The sequence below is a fragment of the Enoplosus armatus genome, chromosome 12 (assembly GCF_043641665.1).
Source record: "Enoplosus armatus isolate fEnoArm2 chromosome 12, fEnoArm2.hap1, whole genome shotgun sequence".
NCBI classification, from domain to species: Eukaryota; Metazoa; Chordata; class Actinopteri; order Centrarchiformes; family Enoplosidae; genus Enoplosus; species Enoplosus armatus.
Genome location: NC_092191.1, coordinates 17,271,600 through 17,289,042, shown reverse-complemented (window position 1 = coordinate 17,289,042; position 17,443 = coordinate 17,271,600). Strand labels below are relative to the sequence as shown.

At 42.7% G+C, this 17,443-nt stretch overlaps 1 protein-coding gene across 1 annotated transcript in view; it reads left to right on the top strand.

Annotated features, from left to right (window-relative positions):
- The window catches only part of sipa1l2 (signal induced proliferation associated 1 like 2), a 50,760-nt gene extending 46,996 nt beyond the window's left edge, over nt 1-3,764 (top strand). The window contains exons 20-22 of the mRNA XM_070916534.1: nt 2,258-2,375; nt 3,086-3,164; nt 3,618-3,764. Coding sequence (XP_070772635.1) covers nt 2,258-2,375; nt 3,086-3,164; nt 3,618-3,764 — 344 coding nt within the window. The remainder of the gene's footprint in view (nt 1-2,257; nt 2,376-3,085; nt 3,165-3,617) is intronic.
- Nucleotides 3,765-17,443: the final 13,679 nt, after the last annotated feature.

Sequence of the window (17,443 nt, the reverse complement as noted above, 5' to 3'; positions counted from 1 at the left end):
CTGGCTGAAGCTGCTGGCACCTTGTGTAACCCCCCCCCCCCTCCTGGCTGCTTAGCGTGCGTATGTGTGTGTGTTTGTGTGTCCGTAATCTGCAAGTGCTAGCTCGCTTGAATGTGCAGGTTTGTGTGCGCTTTGTGTTTCTTCTAGTGTCTGTAGGAGGTGACTTGTGGGAATCCTTTTGCTTTTGCCACTCAGGGACAGTTCTTACACCGATGCCTTTTACTATTAAGCTCTTGGGTTGATAGTTTGGGGTAATTTCAGCTCCTCTTTTGGGTCTTTTGTCCATGAAGTCTGAATATTGTCCGCTTGAAGTTGTTGGCCTTTTTTTCTCCTACAAAAACAATGACAGACATCTCATCTGGCCCAAAGCGGAAGATTCCCTCCTTTAGAAATAGAAGTCTTAATTTTTAAGGTGGACAGTTGTTTCTTGTAACCCATCTCTATGGCTGCTATTTGTGTTTTGGTGGCACCTGACTCTGGATCAAGTGATGTATGCGGACCTACAGTGCGTTGTCTTTCTGGACAACATGACTGATGTGTTCCTGTCAAAACTGTCTTTTCACTCAGTCACACTCTATTTTCAGTTGATTAGCATTGACGTGTCTCAGCCACTTCATGGTCAGCATCATCACTTCTGTTCATCCCCCCCCCCCCCCCCCCGCCCCAGTTTAAGTACTTTTTTTCAGCCGCTCTCATGCCAGTGTATTTCCCATTTATCACGGAAACGCTAACATGCCATGAGTTTTCTTTCTGCTTGAACTCCGTCTGACCCCGAGACCAGCGAGCAGGCAACGTAGCATGTGACCATTCATTTGTCATAATTAATGAATCCTCTGTAGAGTTTCTTCTTTGATACATTTCCTGCTGCATAGCCCGCAGCATATCATTTAACAAGAGTGGAATCAGTGGAGATGATGCAGAGTCTGACTGGCAGCAAGAAGGCAGTTGTCACGGCAGCCTGGCTGGCCCAGAAAAGCGCTGTGTAAACTGGAGCCTTGTTGCCAAGCAGAAAGTGGCTCGGGGCTGCCATTGTGCCGTGTATGTTCAAACAGCTCTGTTCAGAGCCAGGAGAGAAAGAGGTCGCCAGAGACGTAAAGCATTTACAGCATTCATAACCTCGGCCATGAGAGACCGCTCATAATCATGATGCAAAAAGATAGTTTGGATTGGTTTACAGCCTCCACAGACACGGTGCTCTGATGACTTTTGAAAGAATAAGAAATGGGATTTGGTCAATTTCAGCAACAAAAGGCTTTTGGTGCAATCACTGAAAGGCCTGACTCACTCTCTTTGTCAACTACTGGCTATGTTTTTAATATTCCCTCACAAATAAATATGGCACAGTCGGTTCACTCACATAGATTGTCGTGTTTTCTCTTCAGTGTAATCTGTTTTCCTTTGGTTTTGTCCAGTAAATCTGGACACCAGATCACGCAAAAACTGACAAGCTGCTTTTCCGCGCCTGTCACTGCTTTCCTAGAAGTCTTTAATCTTTCTGATGCAGCCATCGAATATGAGGGAAATGTTCATTCATATGTAAATTAAAGCTTGGTCTCCCTTTCCTGTCTCGTCTGAACAACCAACTCCAGGCTCGATCAGCTTTTGTCTTGGAGTGGATTAGCTTTCATTTGGGGGCTAAATTAATGGAAGGGTTTCCTTAATCTTTTCTATGAATATGCAGATCCTCCTATCTTTAGTCTCAGACCAAGGGCTTGAGTGAGGGAGTGGTTTCTAAAGAAAAGAGCATTACGCCTCAAAACTGAGCAGTCCCCAAGTGTAACATGCCAAGTTTGGGTTTTCCATGGGGCTTTGAGCAAGCTTAAGGGCCTGATATGGTAAAACAAGCATGACTGGTGCCTTACAGCTCTCTGGGATCCAGCCCATGCTGAGCCAAACAGCTGTCAGAGGAAGCTCGGCGGGGCGAGGGCACCGGAGCAACACCCAAGGGACTTACTTTATCTGTGATAGTCTAGAAATGCTCTGTTTACCACCTTGTTCCTTATTGGCTGGTTATAGATCTCTCAGTATGGGAGGGACTTCCTTTAGTGGTTTTCCAGCAGCGTTTAAACCAGCACCACTCATTCATACAAAGCATGAATGAATCACCCCATCCTGTCAGGAATGCGTGCATGCAAGTGTGTTGTTCTGCTCTAATTTAGTTGCATGCTGACAACATGAAATATGTTGCTGAACACTTTTCCTGTTCTTGATGTTAAGGCCAGATTATGACCTGTTACGTCACCTGTTCTTTCTCCAGACCAGCGCGTGGCGTCTTTCTGCACCATGACGGACATGCAGCGGGCAGAGGCTCTGCAGATCTCAAGAGAGCTGACCAGGCGGGTGGTGGAGGCGGAGGGAGCAGCGCTGGAAGCAGAGTAGGCTTTACCGACAAACACAAACACACAAGCACCAACACTCGAGTAGCAGTTGAATAATTGACTTTTCGCTAAAACCCGCCCCTGAACAGTGATTGTCCAATCATATCTTAGCAACCGCAACTAAGCACAGAGATTAGAGTTGGCGGCTCTGTCCTACTCTTTATTCTAACTCATCAGTTATTTCTCTGCATCACATGAATAATGCTGCTCCTATATGTTCCCATGGACTCCTCAGTCTATTAGCATAATATCAGGTGTTTTACCATCATGTGCATATTGAAGATCATTTTACAGGCTTGTCACTTTAAAACAAACCAGCTGGAAACATTAAAAAGCCAGCTGGCAGCAGTTTTCAACTAACTCAGGATGTTTTAGCATTAGCTTACACTAGCTAGCTAAAGCGGATAAAACCAGCTAGCGACAGTCGTCTTTTCAGCCTACAAAATCTGTCGTCTCTGTTTGAAATCAAGGACTCATTGTTTTAAAAATTCCCAAGAATTTAGATGGTAAATCTGCCTCCGTTCTCACTGTAAACTACATATCTGTCATGCGAGAACGGACAGCTAGACAGGTGTAGCAACAGTAACTGAGGGGGGCGGGACTTAGCTGCCTGTTATCAGCTTCTGTGTCATGGTAGAAGCTGTCATTATATTTCATTTTTGTGATAAATGAGTCTTAACAACACCCTATTTTGTGTCCCCCAACAGCGGCCCCCCCTCCACACTAACTGGCAAAGTCAACCAGTTAGAGGTGATCCTCAGGCAGCTGCAGCATGACCTCAGAAAGGTAATATCACATGTATCAAACCCATTCCTTGATTATGTTTGCGTCACCTTTTTGCTTTCCTTTCTCACGTCAACAAACACTGCATGTCTGTGTCACACAGCTTAGGAGAACAGACATTGAGTAATGGCTGCCCTGAGGTCTGCATAATACAAACTCGTCCACTTAATTCAATATCCTGCTTCCTTTCCTTATTGTTTCCCAGCCCAACATTTCTCCACCTCCACTAATGTGCTTAAAATGGAGAGAGGAAATGCACTTTTATCAGAACAGAGAAAAGGCTGCTTTGCCATGTTAATGCCCCCCATTTACACAGTGCTGACGAAAGACGGATGTTCTTGTAATAGCAGGGCTTTTATCAACCTCTTTTGTATCCATTTATTTTTGCTTCATGTCCCGGCGTTGATTGTTTGTGTGTGTGTGTGTGTGTGTGTGTGTGTGTGTGTGTGTGTTCAGGAGAAAGAGGATAAGGCGATGTTGCAGGAGGAGGTGCAACACCTGAGACAGGACAACATGCGACTGCAGGAGGAGAGCCAGACGGCGGCGGCTCAGCTCAGGAAGTTCACAGAGTGGTTCTTTCACACCATTGACAAGAAACCCTGAGAGACAGAGAGAGACAGAGAGAGACAGAGAGACAGTGAGAGACACACAGAGAGAGAGAGAGAGAGAGAGAGAGAGCAAGATGGCCTTCACTCCTCCTGGGCACCCACTCAACTCCTACTTAAGACTCCCAGATGATCCACAGGCAAACAAACATTCAAACAAACCATTACCGGCCCCCCAGAGTAATCAAGACTCTTTAAGAAGCCCCTGCTTAGGAGACTGTAGTCCAGCCCTGTGTGGAGAGACTTGAAACCCTGATCTGGACCTTAGTTTTAGGACCCTCTTCTGTCTGAAGTGCAGGGATGTTTCTGACGTTAACGGTTTCTCCATCCTGGCAAATGAGACTCTTGGGAAAACCTCCTCATCTCCGGTGCTGGAGAGGAATTGAGAAAGGCAACCCCCGGGGGCCCCGCCTGAGTCCCTGGGATCTTCTTACAGTAGTGGAATGTAAAGCTCATTTACTGTAGTCAACATATAATCTACCTACGTATGTCCCGTCAGTCTACTGTACTGTATACTCAGCTGTACTGTATCATACTGCGCACACTGTCACACAGCTGTTTCTGTGCCGGCCTTCACGGACACAGGAAAGTAGAGCGGGGTGAGGCGAAGGGGGGGAAGGAATGTACTGGACATAATGAAGTGGTACTTACTGTCTGCTTGCACCAAGAGGAATCCACATGTGGCGGTCTTGAAGCGTACAGTGGGGGGGGGGAAATGAATGTAGCTCAACTGAGACCCTTTTTTTTTTGCTGGATTTCTGGTTCCCAAAGTCACAAAAGTTTCAAGGTTTGATGTTCTGGGCCATATTTCTTTTGATGAATTCCACTTTTGTTTCTCCTCAGTGTTGTAATTGTAGGGTCACATGGCAGTAAATTTTGATGTTTTCAAGGTGCTTTCCCGACGCACATGTTTGTCAGTAGTTTCCATTCACTGTCACAATGTCCTAGCAATAACGAAGTGGTAGTTACGAAACTGTGTTAAAAAAACAAAAAGAACAGAAAAAAGAAAAAAAGAAGTTAGCACAAACGTGAAGAGTTCCTGTCGAGAAGCAGTTGTACTTGACATGTATTTATAAAACAGGAAGAGACTGTGCCTAAAACTCTTGGTTGTAAATGGATTGTTTCTCTTTGCTTTTAATTCTCTTTTATAAACACATGCCTTGTCTGTGGCTCACTGATATAAAACCGTGTGTATGGATGTGTGTGTGTGTGTGTGTGTGTGTGTGTGTGTGTGTGTGTGTGTAGTTTATCACAGCAAAATGTGTTCTTATGCAGTGGTTTCTAGAGCATTAGAGCAAGCGCCCAGTGAACCACACTTACAATGCCAAATGTGTTTATTTCTGTACATATCTGCCACAGAAGTGTCTTGTATTTAACACTATTATTTAAGCTTATTTAACCTAAAGTTGTTTATTTTATTAAGGGTATTTGTTTTTGGGTTTTTTTCTGCACTAAGGAGAGATAAAGCTCTGTGTATGTTGTAAAGTGTGTAGCTTGCCAGGGCAAAAAAAACCTATATATTTAAATATATAAATGATGATTTTGGAGATTCCAACATTTGGATGCTGCTAGATTACAGTTTGCTGGTTTGTATGCTTTTAAAAATGTCTCTCTCCGAAAACAGTCTCATCCCTGGTGGGACACTGGTTGCTTTATTTGTTTTTGTTCTATTTTTTGTTTTGTTTTTTTAATAAATGTAGCTGTAAAAATAAGTGATGTTTGTGTTTTTTTAATGTGTTTCTATTGCCAGCTTTCTTAACCAAAAGCAGAAATGTTACTGAAGGACAATCAGCCCATGTTTAGTAAAATAAAACCCAGTGGCGTTCGAGGATAGATTCACTTTTTTTAATATGCAAATATGCTTCTTTGCATTCCTTCTGAGTGTTAAATGAGAGGATCGATACCACTCTCATATCTATCTGTTAAATATGAAGCTGCTGGAGCCAGGAGATGGTTAGCTTAGCTTGCAGAAAAGACTGGAAGGAGGGGGAAATGGCTAGCCAGGCTGTGTTCAAAGAAATAGTTCTTGCAAATAACCCCCGTACAATGACAACTTGTCATTTTTACACTTTGTTCTTTGTACAAATGAATATGTACAAAATAATTAATTAATTAACGAGATGTAACATGTTAATTAGTGAGCTTTAAAGTTGCTGGGAGGTGGATTTTGTTGCCTTTGCACAGATCTAGGCTAACTATTCACACATTTCCTGTTGTTATGCTATGCAAAGCTAATCCTTTAGCATCTAGCTTTATATTTTTCGTGCAGGCATTAATCATCTCATCTAACTCTCTGTAAGAAAGCAAATAAGTACATTTGTCACATGTCAAATTATACTACTGTACTTCCATGCTTATATGTGCACTGAGAGAGTTATTTGCTGCTATAACTTGATGCCCTTTCCTGACACATTTCTTATGTAAGAGATCCACAATCCTCATTTAATGCATTCTTTTAATTAGTCAAATAAAGTGGGCGTCTTTTGTGTATGAAATTCTCTTTTTGTGTCACGATCCACAGCTGAGCAAGAAAGCAGGAAACTCAAAAGAAGATAGCTGCTAGATATGTGAATCTATCCTCACATGAGCCGGTCTGCACATTTCAACTAATTCCTACATCTGCCTTTCATCTGAACTTTAAAAACCGTGTTACCAAGTTCACCATCAGTAGAATCAGAATAACAAGGAACAAAATGTTGATGGAAGTCCTCAAATCTTGTCAAAACCTAAGGTTTGGACTCCATTAAAAGCATTGTAAATGTAATGTCTCCCGCGGGAGAGAACGAAGATAACAACCTTTTCTATGAGACTTTTTCATCCTCTGTTTTGTAAACAGCGGGTGTGCTAAGACTTTCGAATGGAAACATGAAACCATAATGTGTTTGTGACTTGATTCCCCGTGAGTTGGTGTGCTTTAAATAAATGACAGATGTTACTTTCACCACAGGGACGGCGAAGGACTCGCTGAATAATTAATCACAACCCTTTTTTGAGTGCGAAGAGAAAAACAATTAAAATTTGTTTGCTACTTCCTGCATAAACCTCCAGCCCAGCTGCTGGAGTCTGGTCCAATCTACCGTGTCCTCCAGGGGCTGCTGGGTATGCAGCTGCATTGAACTGTGGGTAGAGCCGGTCTGGCCATGTCTTTTTTTGGATGCATTTGTTTCTCACCTTTGAGGGAGTTGCAGTTGCAGGTAGCTTGTTTGAAATGTTTTTATTTTTGCACCGCTCTGTGTCAGCAGAGCATGTGTCTGAGGTTACAAGGCAATTTCAATTTAAAAAAAAGTAGCTTCATCCAAGTCTTCATGAGCGAACCAGCTTATATTGCCAGACAGCCTGTTCTGACCTCTCCATCAGGCCACTCCACACAAGAGCTGCTTATAAAAATGCCTGGACGGCCGTGTGTGTGTGTGGATGAGCTCTAGGTTTGGCCAGGAGCAGCATGCAGTGAGATGAGGTAGTTAATCTACATGTGTGTGTGCAGTGCCAGGACAGCAGATGGGAGCTCACGCTGGCACAAGGCGAAAGTGTTGCCTGTTTCAGATGGAGGAGGATTCCAGGGTGTGTTGAGGAGGGTAAGATCAGGGGTTTGACCACTAAAGAGAGGTGCCAAATGAATTTTGGCATCAGGGAAATCTGGAGAAGTATCCGTGGACAGAGGCCGGGTCAGCAGAAGAGAGTGGAAAGGAAAATGTGCTGCATCAAAACCAATCCAGTACTACAAGGAATTTTATTAGCCTTGCAAAATATGCTGACAAGCAGTAAAGTTAGACCCAATCCAATAGGTTGAAATGCTCTAACCAGATGGAAGCGCTTACAGTCACGCAAACCATATTGATTTCTGATATGTGACTGTGTCAGCAGTTAAAGGAATAAATGTTAGCGCCCTATGTGTGTGCTCATCACACATAATAGCATGTGACTGGGACGCAGTTGTCCTGCTTCCACAGTCCCACAGCAGATGCTCCCCCGCTGTGAGTGCCACCCTGGTCAGGATCACGTTACCCAGAATAGGGTTCAGTGTGCCCAAAGCACAGCTGGCACAGCTCAGAGGGAGGGGGAACTCTATCGACTGGGTGGGTGTAGGTCAGCCTGTAGTTACTGCTTGCAAAATATCAAATATCAGTATCAGCTTCAGCTATCAGATTCCCTGAAACAATGGATTTGTGTGTTTCTGTTGGATTAATGTAAAAAAAAAGAAACAACTCAAGAATTGCAGGGAATTATTCATAAATATCAGTCTATGCATTATTCAGAATGGCTGTTGTATGTAATCCCTGGTTCAATATATGGATACCACATTTTCCACTTTAACCAGAAAGTTAGATGTATAAATTATCGACCACTACTCAGGTATTAAGCATTGAGGACAGCAAAATTCAATGGGTTTGCCTTTGGTCTCGTCAGACAGAAATCTCAATTGTGTTGTGTGCCTGCGAGGCGTAACGGCAGGATTATCTCGCTCACCTGGACTGTTTATCTGTGCAGCTCATCTCTCCTCTTCAGGCGCTTTGAAATTCCCTCTCACTCGCTGGGGAGCTGCATCTCACACACAACACAAAAGAAAGGAAAGGAGATGGTGAAGGGAGGGAGGGAAGGAAGATCCTCCAAACCAACAGACAGCCACCTCTCTCCCCCATCTGCCTCCCAGCCAGGTCCCCATGGGCTGTCACTATCTGTCAGTCAAGTCACAGGTGACCACCCTCTTAGCTGAACCTACTGAAGGGCGACATTTTATAAGCCACTTGCCTGCCTGCCTGGCCTCAATAGAAATCAGAAAGGGTAAAAATATATATATATATATTCATCAGAAAGGTCATTGCTGGCAGAAAAGCTTGAAATTTCACACATCCAGCAGAGACAAAACCTCAGCAAACCTCTCGTGTTGCAGGTGTGGGAATAAAAAGAAGGCTCATGTATTTTCTGTGTGTTGCTTCACTGCCAAATTAGATAAAGAGACAGGAACAAATAGATAAGACGAGGCTGCTGAATTATCTTCATTTGCCGAGATGTCCTTGTCTGTTGTCCTTGTCAGCCTCCTAGCGAGTTTTGCTATTGATTCTCAATCGGCTGCTTCCAGTGCAAACAGTGAGGAGGCATTCGAGGCGCGGGGCAGGTGGGTGAGCGGGTGGTGGGTGGTGGTTAAGAGGTGTTCAGACAAAGATCTCGATGCTGACTTTCCTGTTTTTTTTATTTAAGATATTGATTATGCAAAGTGGCATTAGTCTGGCCTGGCCTGTGTGGCTGAGTGGAGGGGTTGTTTTCGAGGGTCATGGGAATATTGATGTCTGCAGGGTTGAATGGTAGGTGTGAGAGTGGGGGCGTATAGTACCGAATAACAAACAACCCCCACTGACCCATCATCAGCAATAAAAGCTTAACTGGAGAGGCAATCGATCCTCTGTGTGAGAGAGGAGACACAGAGGCGCTGGAAGGTCAAACGCAAAAATGTGCTAGAGTCTTTCTCGTTGGCACAGTGAGCTCAGGAATGAGTGATGCCATTTACCTTCAACCTGGCCTGCTCACATCAAAATGTTAAATAGAGTGCATGCTGTGCCCATGTGGAGGTAATAAGAACCGACCTATCGTCATCCGAAGGCATGAATTGTTGAGAATCTGCTTCTTGCCCATTTTGGTGATCTCACTCTATCGTTGGCAGTAATTTGTATTTGACTGAAGCTCATTCTCCACAGAAAAACAGGCTTTTGAAACAAGACTAAAAATCTGATTCAGGCGCACAAGACTATTCAGTTCATGTCATTCGGTCTTCCTGGCTGTCCCATACCTCAGTGCACACCCAGTTCTTTCCATCTTATTCTCAGGGTTGTTATATATCCTGAAAGAGCAGATGTCTCTATTTTGAACTGTGGAGCAGATGTGAGAATGTAATAAATGTCACATCATGAGGTCACTTCCTTATGGTAAGCCCATGATCTCTTTTTCCATACATTAAATAATTTCGTACCTCACAAGAATCTACAGCCATGCTAGCGCGTCTGAGGCTGTGCTCACAATGACAATGCTAACATGCTCATGTTTAGCAGGCATACACTCAGCTGCCAATGTATAGGTACACCTAGCTAAAACTAACGCAGTCTACTGCGACTACGCTGCACGAATCCAATCTTATAACCTTCATGAAGGATTTATTTATTTGACTTGTTTATTAGCTTAGGTTAGGTGTACCTAATAAACTGGCAACTGAGTATAGTGTTTACCATGTTCACCATCTTACTATAGCATGTTAGCATTTTCATATTTGCTAATTAGCACTAAACACAAAGTAGATCTGAGGTTGGTTGAATGAATATCATGTGGAATGTAGTCTTAAACCAAACTATTGGACAAATAAAATGTTTTACCTGATTGGTGGCGCTAAATGAAAAGTCAGCGGGTCACCAAAGTTATTACAATTCATCCTGAGGGGACTGTGGTTGTCTGCATGACTGGACGACTGGATCATGGAATTTTGACCGGCTGGTGGCACCAGAGGAAAAGTCAGGGTTTCACCAATTTCATTAAGTTTCATCCTCCAAAGACGACGAAGGCTTGTACAGCATTTCACGATAATCCATCCAATAATTGTTTAAATATTTCAGTCTTGAGCAACATTGTGGACTGATCGCCCAACCAACTCACCAGAGCCACGATGCTAGCGTGGCTAAAAATGCCCGTTGTAGCAGGTAATTGGCAGTGTTTACAGTATCTGACGTGTTCTTGGATCAGTAAACTTCATCTCGTGGGCCCCACCTGAGGGATTTCTGTATATTTCTGTCTTCTCACATTCTTTCACAGAGAAGTGAATCAGGGATTAGTGTCTCCGGCTTCACATGCCAGATGGTGACATTTATGTCTTTATTCAGCGTGTCAACAAAAGTAATAAACGTTAATCTATGAGGCCTAATAGAACATAAAAACCAGAAGATTTTGATTTGTGATTTTAATTAGTCTGCTTGATAGCAGGACTTTATGTTCACCAGGAGCAATGAAGCAAACACAGAATACTGGTATTTTCCTGAATACTTCATTAACCGGTTCAATAAGTACAAATTAATGTGCACTTCTTCCTCTCCCGATGACAGCTCAGTGTTGTGAGGATGTGGGAACAGAGCTCCACCATTACACCCCATTGTGATGAAGGATCAGTTTGCCTGAGATCACTCAGCTGCCATTAAAATAACATATGGTCATATCATTTTTTAATATGACTCACATTCGCTTAAAAAAGTGTGTGATCACTGTTTTTAGAACTTATTTAGAACTTCTAATACTTCTAATACTTCATATTAGTGTTAATGTAAAGCCACTAATCTGCACAACGAGATGAAGACATGGGTGAAGAGTTCTCAACAGCCTCATCTGTGGACATCATGCTAAGGCTGACCTCTGACTCAACTGACTGACTTTTTGCTGTTTATGCAATCAATAATGTACAACACAGTGAGGTTGAATGTATTTGCATAAAACAGCCATCTCAAGATGAACGACCTTTAATCTCAGGAAAAATAAACTTACACGGCTCCAATCCTCAGACGTGCTGTTGTGTGTTATTTACTCACTTACTTACTCACGACTTATTTGTCTTTGTTCCCCGGTGCGACATAACACTTTGACAAGTGCTCACCATGCTGCCTGTGTAATTTATGTGTGTAATAACAAAGGCGCAAAGCTCCGGTGATCTATACGTCAAAGACGAGCAAGTCAGCTTTCAGTCTGTCCCAGAGGTACAGGAGGTTCTCGCTTCTCCGTCAGTTTTACTATAACTCCATTTAACACGCCACCCGCCTCCTCCATCCAGCTTCTCTGTGCTGTACAGGAGTATGCTTTTCTCTTCCTGCACACAGTTTTCTCCCTCACTGCAGACCATTGTGATTCATATAATGTGTCAAACTTTGATTGGTATGGCTTTTTTGCCTTTTTTTCTACTAAAATCAAAATATTTCATGTACTATCAGAACAAACACTATTCAAAAGATTTCTCAACTTGATGATCTTTTTTTGCCATGGCTCCATGGATGGTAATGTCAGTCCATCGGCCAGTCTAGCATTTTGGTCCTGACTGAAATATCTCAACAGTTTCACTTCGGTGATCGGCAGACTTCTCCTCTAGTGCCATCATCAGGTCAAACTTTTAATTTGTCAAATGCTTTGGTTTATCACCAAATACCTGTAAAAATAATGACATTCCCATGAGCCTCAGCTGCACTTTGTGTTTAATGCTAATTAGCATGCTAACACACTAAACTAAGATGGATTCTGTTTGTGTATCCTTGGCATGGTGTATTTGGCTTACTTCGCATGTGCTCTCAAGACAATACAATTAAATAAAAAATAACTCTCCTGCTGGATTGGCTGGTGACCACTGCATTGGGCCCTTTTTCTTTTACAAGGTACAGAAAGAAACTTAAGATGTAAAAGATGTAAAATCACAAATGTGATGTTTTGTGGATGTAAGACAAAGCTTCTGTGTAGAGATTTGAAGCCTTTGAGATAACATGATGCAAGGTTAAGAGAAGAATGGGATAGAGAGGGGTTGAGGATGGAGACAGAGTTTTTTTTGTTCCTCTCTTCCTCCTAATGCTGAGCTTATCAACAAAGCCAGGTACCAATCTGCCTCCCTTCCACTGCATTCCTCTGTGAAAAGGCATGTAGTCAGCAGCTGAATGTTATGCAGTCTCCAGCCAAGAACAGACACACGCTCAGATGGAGAAAAAAATGCGATCCACTCTTTCTTCTTTTTCTAATGACACCTGCTTTTCTCACGGTCACTGTAATTGTGCCCTTTTCTCTAATCATCAACCTCTATCTGCCGGGGTGAAGAGAAAGAGTGACATTAAGTGCAAGCACAAGCCTTGTGGCAGCTGGAGGAGCTCAAACCACAACATCTGCGAGGAGCGAGGTCAGGTTTCTATCACACCACCCACAATGCAGAGCTGCATGTTGTTATGGAGGGTGGGAGGAGGGAGTCAAAAGTGTTCATTGTTGCATGTGTTTCCTAACATTTCAGATTACTTTTGAGTTTGCATGTTTGATGTGTTTTGCTCAATGTTTGAGATGATTCACCTGGGCTGTCAGCCAGAAATGTCTGTGTGTGTGTTTGTGTGTGTGTAACTCATCACACTGTTTGCCATCAACCGTCTTCCTGTCAGTCTCCTCTGGTGTATTGTACAGCAAACACAGGCAGCAAACAAACAGCCCAGACATGCACCTTACGGGTCGTTTCAATATGGTTTCATAAATGAGAGAAGTTTTCTGATGCAGTGGCTATAATTAGTGTGATTTTGTGCCAGTTTCTGTGTATATATAGTGTTCCATGGCCCGGTGAAGATGGTTCTGGTTGAGCCAAGATTCAACTTCCAGGAACATTCTGTCACCTCAATTTACTCCAATAATCCTATAAACATTTTCACTCTGGGAGCATTGGCAGTCATGCTCTCCATATCCACTCTTTTAATATATAAAACAACTTTAAAGAACTTAAATATGTAGTTTAAAAAAACGGTGTGTGTAAGAGGATCATGTTCTTTCTCCTCTCTCTCCTCTTTGATTTTGTGTAGTTGATGATGTTCATTACCTTGCATTTCTGGGTCCAATTAGTTTCGTGGTGTATTCCCAAGGAAGAACTGGGAGAATATTTCAGAGGTGTAAAACTTCAGCTGTAGCCTCAATAGACCAGAGTGCAATGCAGCAGCAGCAGTTGTGTGTTTGTACTTAAATCCATGACTCACTGTTTCTTTATTTGAAAACCTCAACTGTTCTCCACCGTCCACCAAACTACTCCACTGTTGCTACTGATAACACGTGTTGTTATCATTCTTTTCGCCTGCACATGTGCAGTCATCTGCTGACGAATGAATAAACAGTCAACCTTTCAGGGTGTTGTTGAAAGAAGAGTGGAAGGTAAGATTATTCTCTTAGGTCTATGGCTTGCAGCTTTGTTTAAGTCAATAACACCAGAACAATGAACAGAAGACACAGAAGATCTAGAGTCAAACACTCCTGTAACTTGGGTTTGACTGCTGAGTTTTTCATTGTCACAGAGGTGTGACTTTGTGGAGGTGTTTTACTGGATACATTATATTGTTTTGCTGTTTCCCCCACCCATTGTATATAGGGATTTAAACACCCAAAGCACTAAAATAAACGTTGTTCCTCTTTAAGTGAGCATGAGCGTGACTTAAAGCGAGAACAAAACAAAAGGCGTCGTATCCTCCCATCACACTTCACTCTAGTATCACTTTGCTTGCCAGGCACTCTGAGGCATGGAAGCATTATAAAGGGATGAAGCCAGACTTAAAGTCTGGCTGTTGATGGGAACAAACATCCGCCCTGCTCCTCCTACGCTTCACACCAAACACACAACACACAGGATCTAATGAACCGCCATCTGGCGCTACAGCAGACCTGGGCGTCTGCCCTGCATGGGCAACTCACAGAAACAAGTTCCCAAGTGGCTTCACCACCAAAACACAAACTCACAATGGAAATGTGGGTTAGGCTATAAATGTTGGCACCCGGCACAGGTTGAAAGAGATACATTCAATATTGTTATAATGTAAGAATTAGCATCAAGTTATTCGTCTGGGAGCTAAAACATCAACATGTTTGTTAGCTGCTAAAGAGGAGTGTTTCTAATCAAGAGCTCACGTTTGTCCATGTGTCAGCATTGTGTTAACATATTTATGGTTCCACTAAGTGCTCATTTATTCCATTGGGCTATATTAAAAAAGGGCAGGTAATGGTAGTGTGTGCTTGTGCTGTAATAAAAGAGCTGAAATGAATTTCTCTGTGTGCATAAAGGCAAAGCGATGAGAGATCACGATATGGGCGGCTGAGGGTTTACACATACAATAGGTCTAATTCAGCACACAAAGGCAGCACATTGTGTAGAGGAGATGTGAGCGATAGCAGAAATGAATAGCAATTGAAAGGTGTGAATGGCATCTCTCGCAGAGAGGCAAATAATCTTCTGATCCAAACTGTTCATGCATGTTTTAGTTGGACTTTCACACTGCTTCCATGTGAGAGAGAGCTGTCAGCTGCAGAATTACTGCAGTGGCAGAAAGGAAAGGTCTCTTTTTCTCTACCTACAAACTAACTCTCTCCTCTGATATGGGGCTTGTTGTCACCCTCCAGGCTCAGCTGATGCTGGGTTTCCACGGCGACGGAGGCATGAAATGTGCCTGGTAGCCAGGCTGTACAGTACGAGTGGCCATTCTGTCTCATTTCTTTGTCTTCTGTCCATGCAGGGAGGCATGTTTGGCTAGCAGCACCACGTAAATCAATACAGCCTGGCACACACACACACACACATACATGTTGTTCATTCCTACAAGCTGCAGCACAGCCTCCAGAGCTCCTCGGGCCTTTTTGAGTTTTTCCAAAGTAGAGCTGGGAAGGTGAAGGGTCATCAGCAACAGGGATCAAAAACTTTGGTGCAGCCATTCAGAATTCAAGCTAAGAAATCCCAGTTTTTTATATATCTTCTATATGTATTATGGGTAGGAATTTATATATTGTTCTGATTTTCACTTCATTGTTTGATCTGGAGCATTGACAGCTTTTTATGCCTCTACTTAATGAAAGTTGTCTTTGCAGCGTTGTCATACCAGTGATTTTGATGATTGCTACTATTGACTGACAATAATGATCTCATAGTCATCATTGTAGATCTACCTGTTGTATACACAGCTAAGAATAACACATACAATATAGATTATATCTGTAATTTACTGTAATGAGCAACCTTTTTGACAGTAAACCAACAGTAAAACCAAAAGCACTGTACCAACAAACAGAAGTCTCTTTTTGTTGACTTTCTGTTGCCTGGGTGTGTGACTGTTTTTCTTTTCAAACCACCAGCTCAGCACTGACTCTAATGAACTGCTTATTGTCTTTGTGTAAGAGCCTGCTGCTGATTAAATGTGGTCATGGTTACTTGAGTTATCCTGACTTCTTGGTCTTTGCCAGCTGCTTTTCAGTCTGAGTCTGAGCCCTTCCACACAGACCTATTAGCAAATTCTTCTGCAGGCTTAACGTCACTTCTGAGCAGTGGGTGTAGACGTAATTGCTCATATTTGGGCATTGTTCCAAATACTTCAGTGAAATATTACTGTGTAAGCTATATAGCTTTTCCAGGATAATCCTGATTTAATTTTGGTTGGCTGATTAACATTATATCTTGCTATCTGTTTGCCAGAGGTTTCTCATGAGGGCTTTGTTACATTTTAAGCATGGTGAAGGTAAGAGAATTAGCCTGCAGTTACTGTGTAACTGATCTGATTTCAACTGGGAAACTCTCTCTCTCTCTCTCTCTCTCTCTCTCTCTTTCTCTCTCTCCCCTGAACCTCTCAGATCAAGGCAAATGGAGAAATCTGAGAGCAGTGTGGTCACTGCTTTATCGTACTTGTCACTACAGTTCACTTTGACAAGATAAAGCAGATTAAAGTTACAGGGAAAGTTAAATTCTTTAGGTTGGTTTGATGAAAGACATCAAAGCTCAGAGGTCAGAAACAGGGGCACGAAAGTGAAGGGGATGTCATAACTGCAGCTTAATCTCTTCCTAAACTAAGTTTGCTTGACAGAATAGTTCAACATTTTGGAAAATATGCTTATTCGTTTCACTGCCGAGAGTTAGATGAGAAGATTGATACCACTCTCATATCTATGCTAAATATGAAGCTACAGCAACCAGCTAGCTTAGCTTAGCATCAAAGGAGGAAACTGGGGGAAACCAAAGGTAACACAATCTTCCAACCAGCACCTCTACAGTTCACAAATTAACCAACACATTTATGTCTCATTTGTTACAAAAACTAAAGTTAAAAACATCACATGGTGGTTTTAGGGGGTAATGTGCCAGACTATTGTTGGCCAGTTGCAGTAACTTCGTAAAGCTGTGAGGGTCCACAACATGTCGTTTTTACATGTTGGTTTTTGTACAAATGAAACAAAAGAGATATAATGTGTTAGTGAGCTTTGGAGGCTGGAGGGCGGATTTTATTACGCCCTCCAGCTTGTCCTGGCTTGGATAGAGCCAGGCTAGATTTTTCCTCCATTTGTGCTAAGCTAAGCTAACTGGCTGCTGGCAGTAGTATATTTACCGTACAAACATAAAAGTGGTATTGATCTTCTCATCAAACTCTCGTTAAGAGAGCAAATACATGTATTTCCCAAAATGTTGAACTAATTCCTTTACATAACAATACAATTTGGCAGAGTTTTTATTTAATCATCCACCGTGGGGTACTTCTCTAACTCTCATGTCTGTAAAGACATAATGAGTTTACATAATACTGTAGTTAACGTGATCTAATGAGGTCAGAAATAGCAGGCAGGAGGCCAATAAAAGGGTCCGCCCATCACTAACTATTTTTAAACGACTGCAGAGTCTGCAGCCCCAGTACTGAGCCAGCAGAATGAGGCTGGAAGAGAGGGTAACCCATGAAGACAGTTGGAAAGAGCAGTCGATGTTCACCCGTGTCATGTTGTGATGAGGCATCACAGGCACTCCTCCTCTACAGCCGAAACCCACAAAGAGCCTGACAGAGACGGCAGAGTGGAGGAGGGAGGGAGCGGACATCCACTCAAGGACGCCAGATAGAAGGAGGCATTCATACTCTGAGTCAGTTTACAGTTTTAGGTGGATGACTTTGCTCTCTCTGTCTGTCTGGCAAT